Source organism: Momordica charantia, assembly GCF_013281855.1.
Source record: "Momordica charantia cultivar OHB3-1 chromosome 2 unlocalized genomic scaffold, Mcharantia_2.0 BLBB01000002.1, whole genome shotgun sequence".
Lineage (NCBI taxonomy): Eukaryota > Viridiplantae > Streptophyta > Magnoliopsida > Cucurbitales > Cucurbitaceae > Momordica > Momordica charantia.
In genome coordinates this window covers 7,533,853-7,553,968 of record NW_028275160.1, presented here as the reverse complement: position 1 = coordinate 7,553,968, position 20,116 = coordinate 7,533,853, and the positions used below count along the sequence as shown (strand labels likewise).

Sequence of the window (20,116 nt, the reverse complement as noted above, 5' to 3'; positions counted from 1 at the left end):
CATCCTTGTTCCCATCGAACTTCTTGACCCTGACTTCAGGCTTGTCGGTCTTACTCGAACAGGTCGGCCTCTTGGACTTTGCCTCCCAACATTGGCCCCTCTCAGGTTGGGTAGCGTGCTTCCCACATGAGAGCTGGAGGGGAGGGACGATTTGTTCATACCTGCGTCGTTGTATAAACCATGATGATGTGGCCCAATTACCTACCCCCGACAAGTGCATTTATTAGCCGTCTGAGATGTCATATGTCGGGAACGACCTTCAAGGCACTCTCGAGCACTTAACCATCACCCTTGAGCGCGAACTAGACCGCTGGAGGGTGGACATGTGTAGAGCAGGGATCGTTTCTCGCTTGGTATATAAAAGCTTTAGGGCTTCCCTTCATTCTACACTTTCTGGATCACTTTTGCTCTCGCACCGAGGTTAGTAGCTCGTTCCCTTTCTTTGTAAATTCCCATTATGTCGTAGCGGTAGTTCAGGGTCATTAGAGAGTAGCTTCGAGGGGAGTTTTAGGTCCCTTCTAGGGGGTTCCCCTAAGGATAGGTCTCCTTAGGCGAGTTGTTCCGAAGGTAGGTCGGTGCTGCCAAGTCATCGAGTGGAAGGTCGGCCGCCGTGTCCCTGTCTGGGAGTGAGTTGCCTCCTACAGCCGATGGGGGAGTAAAGGGGGAAGGTACCCTCCAAGGTATGAAGATCCAACCCTATGTACCTCAGGTTGTTCCCTCTAAGAAGTACGAGGGGAGTCCTTTCAAGTTGGCTGATGGCACACTAGCATTTATCAGGAACATGTACGAAGTCCGTGCGTTGATTGGGATAAGGTTCCCTATGCATGACGAGACGATATAGAACCCATATGAGGGGCACGTAGTCTTCTATGAGAAAATTGTTGAGTTCGGGGTTAGGCTTCCACTCCATCCTTACGCCCAAGAGTTCCTGGCCGAAGTGAACCTCGTTCCCGCCCAACTCGCTCACAACGGTTGGGGATCCTCCTTGGGGTGGACACCGCTAGCGTTGACTATCTGACCCCCGAGTAACTCCTTTCCTTTTACACAGGAAAGAATTTGCCCAAAAATCCTGGTCGGTTCTACCTAACAGCTTGACAAGGCGTAGGGAAACTTATTAGGGGCCTCTCCTCCGTAAAAGACTGGAAATGGGAGTGGTTCTATGTCTATTGTGGCTAGTTGGCCAGGGATCATGAGAGTGAACTGAATCATCGAGTCCCTTACAACTTTAGCAATTTAGGTAACAACCCTTATAGCCAACTTGTTTTTCCCGAGCTATAGCTCGCGTTTTGACTGTTTCGTTCGCTTGCAGTTCTTCCAAAACCAATACTTCGATGTAACGAGCTCACCTTAGAGTACCTTCAATGGAAATATTAGAGCCCAAATAGGTAGACACATAATCAAATATTATGACCAAAAATATTTTCTTTCCACTTTCTATTGGGTTGAACAGTTGACCTAGCTGCTTGTTGTTTAAAGAAACCCTCCACTTTAATTGGTATTTTTATTTTTATTATTAATTTTTTTTATGAAAATCATGCCTGAGATAACAAATGGAGTTGTTGATTGATATTTGTATATGTTAGATTTTTTTCTTCTAGAGAAAAAAAAAGGGTTGGAAAGTGATTGGGCTTTGGGATTCTACGAGTTTGGGCTTAAAAAATTCAAGAGTGTTATTATTGGACTGAGGTTTTGGATATCGAATAAAATAAGAGATAATATCTTGGGGGCTATTTTTAATTCTTAATTTCATAAATATCTTTAGTTTTCTAAATTTAGGATTTTATTCTAATATCGTTTCTACCTTATTTATTGCCTTTTATTTTATTATAATTTTAAAATTTAAAAGATTTGAATCCTTAATTTGTTATTATATTCATTTAATTATTGTGGACCCCGTTCAATTATTCAACCTAAATTCCTCAAAGCTCTCCTTCAAAAAAGATTTTATTCTCTCACCAATTAAGAACTTCCAAATGTGTGTGCTTCCTTCTCCAACCTTGATTTTTTTCCTCGACGTCTTCCTTTTTTTCGTGCATACATTCGTTAACGTCGACAACATTGAAGTGCATATCGTGTGTACTTCTCGTTCCACGTTTCCAACGCCGTGCAGCGTGCTTCCGTCAACGAGGTATTTATTCCTTCAATTTTCGTCGTCGAATAAACTTTCCGTCGACGTCTTTGAACGTTTCCGACGCCGTTCAGCGCGTTCCTCGTCTCCTGTCCCCTTCTATTTTTACCATTGATACTTATTAGTCTTCCATTAAGATTGGTATATATGAGGATATATTTTATGTATATGTACAAAAAATAGAAGTTCTAAACGTCTCACAGTCTTAGTATTCCTGATTATATTCGTATATATAGGTACATATTGTATATGTGAATATATCTTATATGTGTATACATATATCTTATAGTTCTCTAGAAATGGTCCTCCATACCATTTGTAATTATTAGTCTAGGTATATATTGTATATGTGTATATATCTTATAATTGTATACAAGATATAAATGCATATATCCTATAGTAATGTAGAAAGGGTCCTCCAAAACTGAAGTTTTAAACGTCTCATAGATGAAGCGAAAAAAGTTCTTGATTTCGAATTTGGGAGATTTTTGGACGGGATTTGGAGATATTTTGGGAGGCTATGATTTCAATTTTGGGGAATTTAGGGTTTTGTTTTTAATGTTTTGGTGTTTTAATTTGTTTTGGAAAGTATATTAATCGGATCTAAATTATAACCTTCCAATTAATCAATTTTGCATATTAAAATGAATTTAAAATTAATTTGTAAATACAAGAGGCTATTTAAGTAATTTATATGATGGGTACCCTCTTAAATATGATTGATACATGACAAATGTGTAAATTCCATCATTTTATGTAATTATGATCTTTAAATAGCCCATCAATGTACTAATCCCATAAAATAAGGGACTGATACACACGCATATAATAAAAAACATTAAATAATTTCTCAATCATTATTGCCTCCTCTTCGTAGATGCTCAAATCTCTTTCATTGAATTTATGATGTAATATTTTAAGATATATGTAATATAATTACTAAAATTTTTAAATATGAAAAAAGTATATTAACCTCTAAGTAATTAAATTTATCTTAACCCATCAACTCAAGCTTTTGGATTTATTAGTAAACTTAATATGTTTAACATGGTATCAAAATAGGAGGTCTTGTATTCGAACGACTGTAGTGATTAGGGGCGAACATCAATTTGGCACAGAATCGCATTGGTCATGTTTCTATTTTGCAGAAACCAACTACTCCGTTGTAGTTGAAGCCCGAGCAACGAGCTGAGAGAAGGAATGACAAAAGAAAGGGGGACGGAGGTTCCACGGCACACCCACATAAGATATTTTTTTTAAGTTATTACTTGAATAAAATTATTAAGAAGGTTACAACTTTCGTACCCATCTAAAAACAAACTCAGTTTAATACACAATTTTTTTTTTTAGGACAGAAAAACAAAAACCAACTCAACAGGTCTAAGACATCAGAAGAAGATAAATCTCTCTCTGCCACACGATGGAGCCAAACAGTAAAACCAGAAACCCAGAGAGTAGAAACATGATGGTGGAGATCATATTTCGCAAGGGTATGGACAGGATTGTTCAACTTCTGGTTAACGTGTTGGAAATGGGTTTCTTCGAAAGATTCCTTTAGATTTTGTATATCGACAATCCACGAAGCCACCTCATTGCAGAAATTCACCTCGCCCACAATCAGATTGATGACGTTTAATGCACAATTAGAACTTTCAAAATCTAACTAAATAGTAAATTCTATTAGGGTTCTACATTCTCTCGCTATCACATTGTCTACAACATTTCAACAAACATTGCAATAAATTTTAACTCCAAGTACATTGCCAGGACACAGTACTACATATTCTATTGGTCATCAACAAAAAAACAAAAACAAAAACAAAAAAAACATGATGGTTTTAGTACAATCCAAACCTTCCACAAACTTCCAGTGAGACAAGTGCCAAGAACAGTGTAAAAAGGTACGAGAGATGAACAAAAAGTTGGGTCATTTTATGTTACATATTTGTAAGATTTTACTAGAAATAGGGACTGGTTTAATAGATTTGGTTAACAAGTGTTCCTATTATCAAGGGAATTTGTAGAGTCGATCTGGACCATCCTTGCACTAATATTATTTAAAACTAAACCGGTTCGGTTGTATTTTGTCATTTTAATTTTGAGCATATAAGAAATTAGAGATTCGTAAAAGAACTTAGCACTACACACAAAGTCTATCCAAATATTGTTGTATCTTTGGGGTAGAGTGCCATTCAGTTCCGTGGGACACATAAACATGTCTCAAAATTCTTAATTTACGGACGATTCTTAGCTCTCTATTATATTTGCTTTTTTTATTAATTTAAATTTTGTAGGAATATATTTCAGAAAATTGTCATTTCCTTTAAATACATTTCCAATAGTTTACACAAAGGCCTTTGAATTTGGGGGAGTCACGTGGAGTTGAGACAGATGGCATAGCAAATAGGGAAAAATTTAAAGCCAAAGTACTTTTTGATGATCTTATCCTCATAAAGGGGCAAACTTTTTGTTGAAATTTACACATGGTGTGTGCTATAACATGTAGAAAAATGGGTGTTTGAACAAAATAGAATAAGTGCAATTCACCTAATGGAATAAGGTCAATTCAAATGCCAAAACAAAGAGAAAAAAGAGAGGTGGAATTTCCTTAGACAAGTGAAAACAGGGAGTAGTCATTAGAGACAATCATTGGGTTTTTTCCCTTAGGACCACCAAGATGGTGATGGGAAAGCAAATGAACAAATGCAAAATTAAACATAGCAATGAATTTGCTTATTGGGTAAGTTTATGTAATCCGGAGTTAAAAGAAATTGATTGAGTCTATGTTTAATATTTGAGTTTGTATATATAGAGATTGCAGCGTTGGGTTATCGTGGAGTCTAATTCACTATCAAATGAGACTCGTTTCAAAATGAGATATAAATTTAGATTGAATCTTAAAACCAGATGGATTGGACTACTTCAAGTCCAATGAAGCATATATACATGTGAATGTGTCTGTAGAGCACCATTCCAACCGATAAGGAGAACAAATAAAGTATTTTGAACCTCTTGAATATTGTGGTACAAATAATTAATCTTTAGTGATGCCCAGCAAATCGACTTTTAACATAATTTTATGGAGAATTAAGCGTTCTAACTAGAAAATAGAGGATGTTTGTTGTTTTATTGTCGTAATTTAATAGAACTCGCAAACTTCGGATAAAATAAAATATAGTTTAGGTAAAGGGTCAACATCCCGCAATTAGCTATCATTCCATTTGCTTTTCTTCTTCTACTTTTGTGTTTTTGTTTGTTTATTGCACTTGTAAGAGAGGATTTAGGATTTTGTAGAGCTCTCAAATTTCTAACAAATAAAACCCACAAACCAAAAACTCTTAATTGTAATAACTTTTATAAGTGTATATATGAAATTACTTTAGTACAAAAATATCACATAATAAAAAAGTGTATTAATTTGCAGAGTATAAAACTTGACAGAAAGAGGCAATGATAATAATAATAATAAAAAAAAAGTATCCTTGGTGGTTGCAAGAATATGGGTCCAAGCAATCCCAAATCCATTGCTTCTTCTAATATAATTGATATGGTTGCATTATTGGTCTCCAAAGCAAATTATATGTTTTGTACCACAAAATATGTTGTCCCATCTTCCTTCATCCAAATATTTATTACAATATTTGAATCAATATCTTTGTCTTTTAATTTTTTGTCATATTTGATGTAATAATAATAATAATAATAATAATAAAATAGTTGTAAAGATGTTTGATGTCACATGTATGTATACCAAGAACAAAACAATTATGATGGTGGGAAGGAGTCTATTATTTTGTATCACATGAGTGGATCTGTGAGGATGGGAGATGAATGTCTTCTCCATCCTCCTTCCATATCTTCTTTAATTTCGGAAAATTAAGTTTGTCTCAGATCTGAAACTTGAAATTAAAGCTGATTAAGCACCTTTATTTTCTACTCTATTGAACGATTTACATATTAAATATGAGAATAATTGATCAATAGGTCGGGATATTAATAATCTCTCCTAGAAATTAGAAGTTTGAATTCTCACCCTGAATTCAAGTGGATAAAACGGACATTCATATCATATTTATTTAGTTTTATTTTTAGTATCAAGATTGGGGCCATTGTTGGCTGGTAGTTGTAGGGTGGTGTATAGGGTCAAAATGGTGTAGATCATGTGTATACAACTATTCTACTAGGTAGGACTAGGAGAGGAAATTTTATGAGATTCATTAAAAAGGAGGCCCCATCTCATGTGATAATATATGCAAGAGTACTATCATATTCCTTCTTCTTTCTTCTCTTCTTAAGATATGGACATGAATAAATTTGTGACATTCGAATAGGGGGGAAGGGTGCATGAATGTACTGGTACCACATCCGAATGAGAGATCATGAGATTATGGAAGCATAGTTAAAAAAAAAAAGGTTTAAAAAAATTGATAGTTACTACCTAAACAACTAACAAGGTGTACTTTCCTTTTGGTGACTCAGTCATAATAACTCCAAAGTTAAGCGTGTTTGGGTTGAAACAATCTTTGGTTGGGTGACATCCTAGTTAATTTGCTAGGAATCATGTGAGGCACGAGGACAAAACATACTAAAAGGACTCATGTTGATTTGTAGGGACAATTTTCATATGATTTTGAATCATGGGCATGGAGTGTTACAAAATTCTTCCTTGAGATGTATGACCATATCACACATCTATTGTATAGGTTTTGATATAGTTATTTTTAGAATATGTCTTACTATTAATGACGTGTGGTTAACGATAACTCCGAGGAGTGGTTATGCAACCATTTGAGCAAAATGCTACAAAAGGAAGGAAAATTCATGGACCAACCCCATCATCTCTACCTCGAGAACTATTATGTCAATACCTGATGTTATGGGTGAAATTATCTCATTAAGTTTCCATTGAATTAGTTGAGCCGTCGGGTCAAATCACCTCGGCTAGACCATCCAACTAGACTAGATTCGAGTTGACCCAAACCCGATCCATCCGAACCAACCCAAATGAGAGACTTCTATAAATAAGAGGAAAGATCCTGAGCGCGAGGTATGCTCTCATATCCCGATTTTTCGTCTTCTCTCACTTATGCATCAGAGATCGTAGGCATCAGTTTTCTTTACATGCAGGTGTTTGTCAGAGCTATTGACGTTTTGGAGACTAAAACCATTCATACATCAACATCCTAAGTTATCGTCTTTGTTTTATATACCAAAGACATTTCCTAGTTTCAAGTAGAATTATACGCTCACATCCAACACAAGCACACCATATTTCTTATAACCTAAAAAGAAGGAAAAAAATGCTCAAACTTAGCTACTTAGATAATAAACTAATTCTTTTTGTAGTGTCTACAAGTAGTTGTCAAACAAAAAAGCTTGGCCAAAACACAGCATGTTATCTCAGTCCATCAGTCCTTTTCCATACAAATTTCAAATTTATGCGTCTCTATTGGTTATTATGTGATGGCATTCATGTTCCCATCTAACCATTTTAAGTCAAATTTGGTGAAATGAACCAAACTATTCCCTCAAACAATTGCACTTTCTATAGGGCTACTTTAGGTCTCCTCTTTCTTGTTTTTATTTTGAAAGCTCCCACTTATAGCTGGAGTTAGAACTCAAAATTCAACCTTTAATTTTGAGTTTGTTTGAGTATATCTTTCATAAATGTTATAGTAAAACCTAGGATTTAATATCATACGTGTTCTTTTTACAATTAAAGATGGTAGGATTAGACGGTTGTTTCATAAAATTAGTCGAGGTACATATAAGCTAGGGATACGGCAGAAAAACTCACGGGACCCAATCCCCGCGAGTATCCGACCCGATCAGATCGGGGATCCCCCTAATCGGGTCCCCGGTGGGGACGGAGTGGGGATGGGGGAGGTCTCCCCACCCCATTTAATATTTTATTAATTTTTCTATTTTTTATATAATATATATTAATTTTATAAATACTTTTTATTTTTTATTTCTTAAAAAACTAGCCTATTTAGCCACTTTTTTTATACTAGTAATAAAATAAGTTAATAAAAAAATTAAAAAATATATATTTATACCGAGGACGAGGAACTCATCCCTGATTGGGGAATAATCCCCGTCCTGTCCCCGCCCCCAAAATTTTGGGGACGAGGGCAGGAATGGAGATGGTCTCCCGGCCCTGGCATGTACAGAATGAAAACTTCATTCTCGATTCTACGAGAATTTTTATGAAAGCCTTTCATTTGCTTCTCTTCGATGGAAGTTTTATTTTCCCAGAATGTATCCCAATTTTTTGCCAAATTCTTCTTCTGATGATCGATTCAACCTCTGATCAAAAAGATATACCTTTGTTATATTTCATCTCTTCAACAAGTTTAGTAATGAGCATAACGGCCCTATTGTTCCGATGGAGAGAAGAACTCATCTTTTCGACTGGGAAATTTCAAAATTTCTTAAACTTAAAGGCAATTTCAACGGCCGTGTTGTAATCCCTAATATAAGCTGGCCTGAACACTTAAATATTTTTTTAAAAAAATTCTATAACTAGAAAAATCTATATCTAAATCTTTACGGGATTGGAAAAGAAAAGAAAAAAAAAGGTTAACATTCATGTATAGAGGTGTCAATAGATGATCTGATGGCACATGTAAAGTTTATAAGAGTGCAATTGTCTTCTTCCTTTTCTATTTTCCAAAAGTTATAGTACATTAATTTATGTTGATTTCTTTTTTTTTTTTTTATGCTCTTTATTCTTTAAATTTAAAATACTATATATAGTGCCTTTTTTAACTATATATATAGTGCTTAAATTAATTTCTAAAGTTTCCCCTCTCACCATTGATAAAACCATTTCAACTTTTATTTTTGAAAAATAAAATTGTTTCGCAACTCCTTTAGTTAATTGCCTATTTTAGGTTTTGGTTTCCTTAATAAAGAAATTATTATGTATATAATGTGTGGAGAGATTAGAGAAAGGAGATGAATAAAGGTTTATGCTCTAATATAATGTGTGAGACGACTAATATATTGTACACCACAACAACCAAATACAACTAATTGACATCATTCATTTTAGGATCCAATTATGGTGTAATGTAAGAATTCTATAAAATTGTTTGGCTAAAAAAGTTCCCTTTTTAAGCTTCACCCATTGGAAAGATGAAACCAACATGAAGAACAATTTTCACGCAATTGTTCGTTGTATATATTTACCTTAGAAATCATATGGCCAATGGCAGAGACAAAGCTCAGATCGAATTTACGGTTCTGCCATTTGCTCCACAACCACGTGGCCGTCATGTCACCGGCCCCACCGCCGTTGCTGTCAGATTTCGGTGCCACCACTGCCACTGCCACCACCCTCCTCCCCCTTCTTCCCTTCTATATATATATATATATATATACACACACACACACACACATCTCCTCTCTTCTGCTGCCCTTAATTTCTTCAACGGAAAACCACCACCTTTTTCGGTCACCGGTGCCGGAGATGTCGGTGTTGGAAAGACCTATGGCTTGCATCAGGTGGCGGCGAGACCACGGCCACTTCTACAACGGTGAGGGCCTATCGTCGGTGACAACTCAGGCGAGTCGGGTCGAGGACTTCCAAGATCTAGTAGCCTCTCCAGCACCGTCTCGACTGACCAAGTCTGAGACGCCCACGACCAATCTACCACTAAAGGTGATCATAGCTCGTGTTTTTAAATTATCACTTAAACGAATGAAATTTAGTATATTCAAACATTTATTTATATTTTCTACAAAAGTACTCTCCTCCTCGACAATATATTTTAGGAAAATACAGGAGGAAAAGAACTTGAAATTTTCAGATGTAGTCAATAATCACATTCCCTTTATAACGAAGAATAGTCTATAGTCGGATAAGTATCTCCTAATTACCACAGTTGAAAATTTAGAGAGAGAAAAAATAATAACGGATTCTTTTACGACAGTAAGTAAAAAGATTACCTACGTATTTGTAAACACTTGAGAAAAGTTTAAATGTATAGGTAATAATATAATTAATCATTCTATCCTGTATCCTCGACGAGCAGGCGAATTCTGCGGCGGAGGGAGAGAATCAGAAGAAGAGAAAAGCAAATAACGAGACGAAATCGAAGGCGGGAAAATTTGAAGAGAAGAGAATCAAAGCCATTGGGGAAGAAGATGGAGAATCAAAGATCACTAGAACAGAGGAAACAGAGACATGGAAGCAGAATTCAAAAGCATCTGAAGAAGTTAAAAAATCAGAATACATTCACGTTCGAGCACGTCGAGGCCAAGCCACGGACAGCCATAGCCTGGCAGAAAGAGTAAGAATTCTCGAGATTATGGAACAGGGGACTCTGTTTTTTCTGTTTGTTTCTCGGGAAAATGAAAATGTGACTGTGCAGGCGAGGAGAGAGAAGATTAGTGAGAGGATGAAATGTCTGCAGAATTTGGTGCCTGGGTGTGACAGAATCGCTGGAAAAGCTGGAATGCTCGACGAGATTATAAATTATGTTCAATCTCTTCAGCAGCAAGTGGAGGTGATAATTTCATCTCTAAAACAACTTCAAAAAAAAAAAAAAAGTGAAATTATTTACCAAAAATTTGAGGCATTTTTTGTTGAATGTGAAGCAGTTCTTATCAATGAAGTTGGCTGCTCTGAATCCCACACTCGAGTTCATCAATGTCGACCACCAATTTGCCAAACAGGTGACACAATTTATTTTATTCCCACAAAAAGGGAGAAAACACGTTTTTTTCAATTTTTTTTTCCTATTTGGTTTATGTTTTTCAAAGATTCACAAATACTTGACTATGGAAATATTTAGTCTGGAAATTTAACCGCTCATTAATCTTAAAAAATTTGTCTGTTTTCGAATTTTTCTATCTTACGTGTCAATTTTAGTATTTTCCTTTAACTTTCATAGGTATTGAGCAAGTTCAATAGATAAGATACTAATTAGGTTAAAAAACATCTTTTGCTAAAGTAACAACTTAGTCTTCGAATTTTAGTTTGTTACGATTTAGTTCATATACTTTCAAATCGGTAACAATTTAGCCTTGAACTTTAATATGTAATAATTTAGTCATTGTAATTTAAAATTGGTAACGATTTAGTTCTTACCGTAAAACTTTTTTGTTAAATTTCTTCTATGTATAAATTGATAAATTAAAGAGGACCAAATATGTTTATAAATTATAAACATTAAGTTGTTATAGGATAAAATTTGACACTTAATTTTAATAAATATTTTTACAATAAAGACTAAATTGTTACAAATTTTGAATTACAGAACTAAATCTTTAGAAGCTAAAGTTCAGGGACTAAATTGTTACTTTAATGAAAATATAGGTACTAAATCGTTATAAACTAAAGTTCAGAGACTAAATTGTTATTTAGTAAAAGTACAGGGACCAAATGTATTTTTTGACCAACTGATTACTATTTTTCTTTTTCAATTTTAAATTTTTTATTAGATTAGAAAAATACATATTTATTTTATGTATTTTCTATTTGATGGGTGAGTAAGGTCTATTTCATTCCATCCAATTCTAAATATATAATATTTTCAACGCAATTAATAAATATATTTTCACATTACACTATTATTCTTTAGATAATTTGAAGCTTAATTGAAAAAGAAATTTATTGTTGGGTGTAAAATACAAACATGATACCTATCAAATGAAGATTAAACTTTTAGAAGTCAAAACATCAGGTTGTTGATGTTTATTGTTTTTTATTTCTAATTTATTAGAAATAAAAATATTTGGTCTATCGTTATTGTTATCGTTTCTCATTTAAGATAAAATTGTATAGAAAATTTAGAAAAAAAAATAAAAATAAAATAGTTTTAAAACATTTAATTTGAAAATTTAATTTTCATATAAAAAATTTATTTCTTTAATTTAAAATTTTAAAGAAACAAGAAACATCACTAAAAATGTTTTTATTTTTCTTTCAAAAAAAATTAATAATAATAAATAAACCAGAAACAATTATCATGTACAATTATGTTTCTATTTGTTAAAATATAGAAAATAAAAAATGAAAACAAACGAATTAAAAATAAAAAATAAAAAACCAAAATAATTTAACATTGGAAGTAATTATTTAGGGGGAAAATTTTGTAGGTGCTTCCGACGGCGGAAATCTCGCCGGAAACGGCTAATTCATCATCGTACTATGACCAACTCGGAATCTGCTCAAGCTCTGTAACAATCCCACAAACTCCATTAATGAACTCAGATTCTTTTGGCGTAATTATTTCCCACTTCTATTTCTTTTCTCTCTGCTTCAAATTTCTTCACTTTTTCTTATGAATTTTCATATTTCATACTTTTCTTCTTCAGCGTTTGGAGCTCTCTTCAACTTGGGGAGACGATTTACAGAGCCTTCACAGCATGGCCTTTGAACAAGCCTGGCCGCCATTGTTATCGCCTCCGAGCTTCCAATTGCCGCAATAAATTCAGGCAACGAAGATGAAAAAAGATAACTTTTCGTAGACAAGAAAGTTGGTTTTAATTAATTTCCAATTTAACGTTAGAATTAGTTGCAGACATTCGAATCCAACAGATTTTCAACACGAACTCAATAAAATAAAATAAAATAATTTGTTGGTTTAGATTTTTAATTTCATGGATAATTGGTGTTTTAGAATGCCATATTCTTTTTTTCAAATGTAATTTGGTAAAGATTGATAAGTTAGTGTCATTTGTTTTATTTGTATTAAGGGAAAATTGTCTATTGTTGAACTCATCAATGCCTGTCTAATTGATGAGGTTTACTAGATTTAGGTGTGATTCATATCTCTCTCCTTCAATTGATGGTAAAAAATATTGTCTTCATTGAATATAAAATAATATTCGGGTGCTTACGAGTTGACGATCACTAAATGTTTTATAAATAAAGGAGAGTAATGTGAACAAAATAAAATATCTTAGAATCTGTTTGGTTGGCAATCTAGATTATGTTTCTCGTTTCAGATTCATTGGAGGTAATGGACTCTCCCAATATGCTTTTGCCAATGTTTGGCTATTTGTTTTGAGAATTGTTTTTCAGATTTTGAGATCCAAACGGTGAAAATTCTAAAAAACATTTTTATATGTTGTTAGTGTTTTCGAATTTTGAATTAGAAACTCTAAAATAGAGATGTATATTAAAAAAAGAAAAAAATAAATATGATCTATATATTATTTTAGGTTATAAACTCATTTTATTTTTTTAAATTAAAACATATTATAAATTATATAACATTGTAAAATAATATTCATACACAAAATTTATAATAAAAATGTTGATAAATTAAGTGATATTGTTTTAGATTAAACTAATTAGTTAACAAATATATTTCTAAATAAACATAGAAGAATTTTGCGACTTCAAATTCAGTTTTCAAATCTGCTACCAAACACATATTTGAAAATATTCAAAACAAAAGATGCAATTATATTTTTCATTGAATCCCTTGTTTTCTGATAATTACCAACCAAGTACACCCTAATTTTCTACTTAGAAAAAGACCTGCCAAAATTTTAGCGATAACCAGCAGGATTATGAGTGCTAGCGATAAACATTAACTAAACTATTATTTTAGAATATATCATGGATTAAGGAAAATAAACTTTTGTCTAAAGATTCGGGACCGCTCTGCTCTTCTGCGACGCATCTCCTTCCTTTGATGAGATAATAGATTTTAATAAATTAATAGAAAAATTAAAAGTCAGCCTTTGTCAATTTATTTATTAGGCCATGTTAGAATGGGTGCCAATGACAATTTCCGAACACTCATGGCCGATAGTAAAACTGCCTATTGAACGTCCGATGGCGCGTTGTTACGACCTGAACTATGCAACTACGAGATCCCATTGATCCTTGACGATCCCCCGTGATAGGCTCACTCGAGGACTTCTTGCAAGGGTTTTTATAACATTACTACTAAATAAAAATAATAATAAAGCATTCTCTAATTCTGAAAACTTGTCCATCCTTAACCACTACCTATTAAGATGGGTTAATTGATTTTAGTTTTAGATTCAAGTACACCAAAAGTCCAAAACTAGAAAATAAAAATTTAAAAAAAGAAAAAGAAAAAACTGTTGGTTTGTGAGGCAGTTGAAGAATGTTTTATTTGTCTCTAGTTTAGAAATGCAACCCAATTTATTTGAAACAATTAATAAATATTTATTTTTTTAAGGAAAAGATTGAGACTTTTCAGAGAAAGGACCACAGAAAATGAGATGCCTGCTCCTTCACTGCATCCCATTCTTCTTACTTAACTTTCAATAGGAAAAATAAAAATAATAAAATAAATAAATCCCATTGACTCTATTTTTTGGGCAGAGGATGGGGAGATATGATTTTGTTGTTTCATTTTCTTAGGTCCCAAATATTGGGTACTATCTTATCTTCTATGCTTTTTTGCACTTTCTCTAAATGCCAAATGCCAAAACCCTACTTATCATATTTCTCTTTCCTTCGTGATACCCACTTTTACGAGAGAGCGATTCGATCCGTTCACGAGTTGGATTCACACTCTATAGGATCGTTGTTGGTTTCTAACATGTGTTCTAATTTATGGACATAATCAATTGTTACAAAACAATTAAATATGTATAATCATTTTATTCAATAATCTATTTTTCTCTTATCAAATTAATCATAATTAAACACAGAAAAATGTTTGAATTTGTTCCCTAAACAAAGTGCCCCAAACCAAATGCTAAGAAGTATCCATACCAATTTGGGTAACGTGTCCTAGAAACTCCGACACTCAAGGGAGATTAATTATATCATACACTTGTTAGCTTGTTAGACGTGTGTCGAGTTGTACGAAATGAACATAGATTCAACACTTATTAGACACATATCCAATATTTATTAAGTTATTGATGTGTTTTGTATTCTGCGTTCTTAGCTCAAATGTGAGTTCCGAATGATTGAGACCCTCATACTTTACTAAATAAATGTGATATAAGTTTTACACAAACATCACATGCGGGGATAGCTCAGTTGGGAGAGCGTCAGACTGAAGATCTGAAGGTCGCGTGTTCGATCCACGCTCACCGCAAAATTTTTGATCTATTAATTCTTACAAAATGATATTGTTTTCAAATAAAAAATAACAAAAAAATTGCGCATCCGGGGAATCGAACCCCGGTCAGTACCGTGGGAGGGTACTATGATACCACTACACCAGATGCGCTTACATTTTAATTTTTGAAAGAATTTGTTTCAATAACGGAATCTCCGCCTCCCCAGAAGTTGAGATCCAGAGTTTGCAAAATGTACATTCTCTTCCCGAAACCCATCTCTCAATTTCCTAAAAACAACTGACCCGATCCGAATTAGTTACACCCCTACTCGAGTCTTCGCTGTTTGGGTCTCATTGGTGGCGGGTGTTAACTAATAGTGGTGATACGAATGTCCAAATTCAATTGCCTTCAAATTTTAAAAATGTTATAATTTAAAAAAGTTGTTTCTAACCTTTTAAAATATATATTTGTTTGGAAAAAGAAAAAAATGGTTGGGAAAAAGGTTTCCTCCCGCCGTTTTAAGATACTTGCCCTTTTTCTTAGTTTTCATATCTCGATCGAGACTATCAACCGAGTTGAATGAGCGCATGTCCCCTACAACTAGAGGTTAAGCTCAAAGCTCCACAACAAAGAACACCCCACCCCTCTTTTGGACAATTGCTTTTAAAAGAGCAAAGTATAAAATAGAGAAAATAGATAAGAGAGTATGAATTGTAGGTTGTGTTGGTGTGTATTGAGAGTGAGGTAACAGAGGTATTTATAGGAGTTGTAGATTTTTAGTAACTTAATAAAAAAAAAAGATTTTTTAAATTCTCTATTCCAAATACGTTTTTGTTAAAACCTCTAAAACTTTAAACTCTTAAATTAAATATAGAAATAAAATTCATATTTAATTAAATATTAAAATGTAACGACACCTTGTAAAAGATACTTGCCTTTTCTTGATGTTTTTTCTGTTTGCGTTGGGAGAAAGCCTTTTTCCCGAGGTTTAACAAAAATTGGTGTAAATGGCCAAACCTTATCAGGAGAAAAAGTGTGATAAATTTCTACATTCTAAAACTGAAATAAAGCAAGCACAAGAGTATTCCAAAGAAGAAAAATACATTCACATATGATATGATATCACATATTACAAATACAATATCATATTCTTACAACATAAGTACAAATCTAAAACTTTATGTTAAAAAAAATAACAAACCAGAGAGTGAGAAAGAAATGGAGAAGCTTCATTTCAGGCAGCACTGCTCAAGAAGTTGGCATTTAAATGAGAGATACATCTCCAGCTTCTGTCACAAATGAGAAAGACAATTCCAAACTCAGACTTCGAAGTTTGATTTGATTCAACCTTTTAGCTGTAAAAGCAAAGGATTTGTAATTCCCCCCCTTTTTCTGTCTTACAAAATAGTACCTTTCCCAGGAACTATTATAACAGGTGCTGATTTGCAGTTGTGGAACACATATTCACTCACACTTCCCTGCAAAACACTGAAAAAAAAAGTCTTAAAAATATAGAGACTAAAATAAACCAAAATCGAAGGTACGGGGACTAAGTTAGTATTTTAAACCATAAATTTAATAACAACTCGTGTAGCATACAATTCTCCAAGTTGTTTCCCTCTTGACGACGAAGTTAATCCCTCATCAGATCTAGTTTAAGTTTATATTGGTTTGATATAGCTCTCGCAGACCGCACCAAAACAGTACTTCACCGTTATAGAGTTTTATAAGTCAAAAGTTATGTAGCTAGTTGAGATAAATACATCTACCAAACTTAAAACTTTTTAACCCAACTTAAGTCAAATACTCCTATAGTATATGTCTATGAACTATTGTGAGTTAGCCTAGTAGTCATTGGGAGCACTGAAAAGGTAGGTGTTCGGAGAATAAGTTCAAACCATAGCAACTACCTACAAGTTTCACTGACAACCGTCAAATGCAGTAAACTAGTTCGGACACTTGCACAAATATACAAAATATATATATAGTTTTCTCTCTTTTGAATAAAAGTAAGCCTAGATTCCTTTGTAGTGCAGCCATCCAAAATTTTAAATGCACTCCCAAAACTTATATTATCCTAAAACAAAAACACATGTATCAAGAGAGAAGAACCAAATGGTATTCAAATTTGAAGCTTAAAATGGTAAAATTTTGGACGAAGTTATGTGGTTATACCTTTGAATCAAGCTTCTTCCTCTGGTGCCCATAACAACAGCAGCAGGCTTCAACTTCTCTGCTTCTTTACAGACAACCTTCCCTGCATCTCCCTGCACAATCCGAGCCACAGTCCTGACCATGGCCACCTCGAAGGCCTCCACCGCAAGCTTCTCCATCAGCCCCTGGCTCGCCTCATAAACCAATTCGTTCTTCACATCTACAAAACAAACAGATCAGAATCACAAAACAAAATTTGAGAATGGAATCTGGGAAATGGGAAAATTTTGGTTTGAGAGTAGTTACTGGAAACGGCGTGGACGAGATGGATGGTGTCGGCGAGGCGGCAGAAATGGACGAGAGCCCAATCCAAGGCGTGTTTGCTGTTGGGTCCGTGATCGACGGCCACCAGGATGTCTCGCCCGCGGCGTCTCTCCGCCGTCTCTCTCTCCAGCTCCGGCTCCGGCACCACCGGGATCAGAGACGGCAGCCGCACTTCTCTCCAGCTGTATTCCTCCTCATCCTCCATCAATGTCTCCATCGGAAGCAAAAAGAAATTGGGGTTTTGGGGTTTGGATTGGAGAATCGAATCGGAGAGATGGAAAATAGGTGGTGATTTGGGGGTTTAAAATGGTGGCCGGCGGCGGGTGGGTGGGACTTTTTGATTTGCTTTTTACAGCCGCCGAAGCTGGCTGGAATGAATTGCGTGTTGAACTTTTTTGACTCATTTTCACAACGGTTGGATTGGATGATTGTTTACAGATAATTTTCTATTTTTTTAATATAAAGAAACAGTTTACATCTAAGAAAATTTATGCTTTATATATGAACTAATTATTCTTTCTTAATAATTTTCAATTAGCCAACCTCTTGAAAATTTGGCATCCCGAAACCGCCATTCTTTAGCCAACCTCTTTTTAAGTTTTGATTCAACCAATATAGTTAGGATTCAGGAATGAAAACTATTTTGTTCATTTTTTCTCTTTTCTTTTCAATTAAAGCAAATAAAATATTGGAAACCTATCTTCCCACGTTATATAAATATATTCTTCCTTGTCTTATCCATTAAACCATGCTTTGATTACACATTCTAACAGTCGCATTCCTTCAGGACTGCCCAACTTTTAGTATTTCAATTCTCTTACCCATATTTCTAATACTTCAAACACATTTTCACCCAATACATAATTTTGTTTTGGTAGGAGGTTAAAATTTGTTTAGTATGCACACTTCAATCTAGTGCAACTTGCTTTGGGATCTACCAGCAATATCGTCCTTTTGTCCAGAAAACTTGGGCTAAACTTTCTTATATTCAAAAGAGAACAAGAAATTTCAAGTGATTCATGTGTGTGATCCATCATTTTTCACCATAATACCTCTTATCCTTTTGGTAAATTGTTGAACAAAAACATGGCAAAAACTATGTATTTTTATTTAAAAAACACAATACTAGAAATACCTTTTATGCAAAGTTTCAATAATTAGAATGCAGCCTAGAAAAATTAAAGAGTAAACGCAAAATAAGGTAGTTAAACACACTCTTGAAAGAACAAGAAAATGAACAGAAAACCAAGATGGAACATGTTTACATGGGAAGGAAGCAGAAAAAGGTGTTTAAAATCACAGAAGCAGTCGCAAAACAGAAAATGAAATTCTAACGATTCCTCTTTAATCAATCAGAACGAGCATTATTGCCTATGACGGAGGAACCACCGCAAAGAAAACCGAAACTGCTAATTAAAATCAGAGATGAGATGGAATCGCTGAATTGCTCAAAATCTTTTCCAATTATTTGGCCATAGCAAATGCTTGCAATGTTCAGATTACACAGAAAAGCGAAAATTGAAGAAGAACAAGAAGAGAACTGAAAGAGAAGGTGCTCAGAAATAAATGAATGGATGAGAGTTTATCCTCACAATCAGATCGGATTAACGAGATTATTCAAAATCATCATCACCGCACCCTTCTCATTTGCGAAAGAAACAGAGAAATTAGAGTTTATTTGATAGAATGAACAAAAGAGGAGTCAAATACGCTGCAAAGGCGATTTAGGGTTTAAGAGTTTCGGCGACGGAAATCGTAGCAGGAACTATTTATAGAAGACGGATTCTGATCGCTGGACGAACCGTTTCGAATGTCATTCGAAATTGTTAAAAGCCCACGGGCCCATTTTTCAAAGCCCATTATCCACAGACTTATCCGGTGGACTCATGAGCCCAATTATTCTAGAAAAATTGGTTCCATTTTGAAAATTGGCCGAACAATATTTATTAATGATAAATGTTCATTTTATTTTTTATAAACCTTTTGTAAATTTACTTTTGACCCATGAGCAACACAAAAAAAATATATTTATTTTTCTCATATCCTTATAATTTGCCATATAACGAGTAATGGACTAAGGTTGCATGTAACGAATGTGTCCATTTGAGTTACGATTTTTATTATAAGTTATTGGTTCTAATATCAATCCTTCTTAATCATGTAAATTTATTAAAAAATATTGAAAATACAAAAAGAAAATCTGATGAAAAGAAAAATCAAAACTCACCTCCACCAGCTGTGTTTTATAAAATAAAAAATTGAAAACGAAAAAGAAATTATTGTGGAAGTTGCTATTGTTGAAATAGCACTCCAACTGCTGCCTTTTCTTTTGCTTCATTCTTTCCTTTCAATGCCATTATTGTTATTATTATTATTATTTTAATGTTTATACATATCATTTGGTCCACCCCTTCGTCTTTGACCTTTTAGTGATTTATTATATATTTAGTTTTCTTTTTAAGAAAAATAAAGAAACCCCACCCCTATCTTTCCTTAAAAAAA

The 20,116-nt window shown here is 34.0% G+C and overlaps 2 protein-coding genes and 3 non-coding genes across 7 annotated transcripts; 2 read left to right on the top strand and 3 right to left on the bottom strand.

The window, feature by feature from the left end:
• The first annotated feature begins 9,518 nt into the window (after positions 1-9,518).
• Positions 9,519-12,997, top strand: CIB1 (cryptochrome-interacting basic-helix-loop-helix 1). The gene is made up of 6 exons (XM_022290536.2): positions 9,519-9,794; positions 10,168-10,425; positions 10,507-10,641; positions 10,736-10,810; positions 12,236-12,361; positions 12,455-12,997. Exons 1-6 carry the CDS (start codon positions 9,603-9,605, stop codon positions 12,566-12,568), a joined length of 900 nt encoding a protein of 299 aa, XP_022146228.1. The 5' UTR covers positions 9,519-9,602; the 3' UTR covers positions 12,569-12,997.
• A 2,101-nt stretch (positions 12,998-15,098) lies between these two features.
• TRNAF-GAA (transfer RNA phenylalanine (anticodon GAA)) lies at positions 15,099-15,171 on the top strand. Its single transcript has one exon. It is a non-coding gene; the product is annotated as a tRNA-Phe (tRNA).
• Positions 15,172-15,235: 64 nt separating this feature from the next.
• TRNAG-CCC (transfer RNA glycine (anticodon CCC)) lies at positions 15,236-15,306 on the bottom strand. Its single transcript has one exon. It is a non-coding gene; the product is annotated as a tRNA-Gly (tRNA).
• Positions 15,307-16,218: 912 nt separating this feature from the next.
• On the bottom strand, positions 16,219-17,994 carry RD2 (Adenine nucleotide alpha hydrolases-like superfamily protein). 3 transcript variants are annotated; one of them, XR_015789332.1, is made up of 4 exons: positions 17,597-17,994; positions 17,312-17,510; positions 16,548-16,614; positions 16,219-16,425 (listed from the first exon to the last, which is right to left on the bottom strand). XR_015789332.1 is itself a non-coding variant. In XM_022290611.2 (4 exons), exons 1-4 carry the CDS (start codon positions 17,829-17,831, stop codon positions 16,400-16,402), a joined length of 537 nt encoding a protein of 178 aa, XP_022146303.1. In that variant the 5' UTR covers positions 17,832-17,993; the 3' UTR covers positions 16,219-16,399. The 3 variants fall into 3 exon arrangements, 2 of the variants coding, with proteins under 2 accessions (XP_022146303.1, XP_022146304.1); XM_022290611.2 differs by having other exon boundaries at positions 16,548-16,624; positions 17,597-17,993; XM_022290612.2 differs by having other exon boundaries at positions 16,219-16,614.
• A 1,174-nt stretch (positions 17,995-19,168) lies between these two features.
• LOC148212757 (small nucleolar RNA U30) lies at positions 19,169-19,251 on the bottom strand. Its single transcript, XR_015789538.1, has one exon. It is a non-coding gene; the product is annotated as a small nucleolar RNA U30 (small nucleolar RNA).
• Between the last annotated feature and the right edge of the window lie 865 nt (positions 19,252-20,116).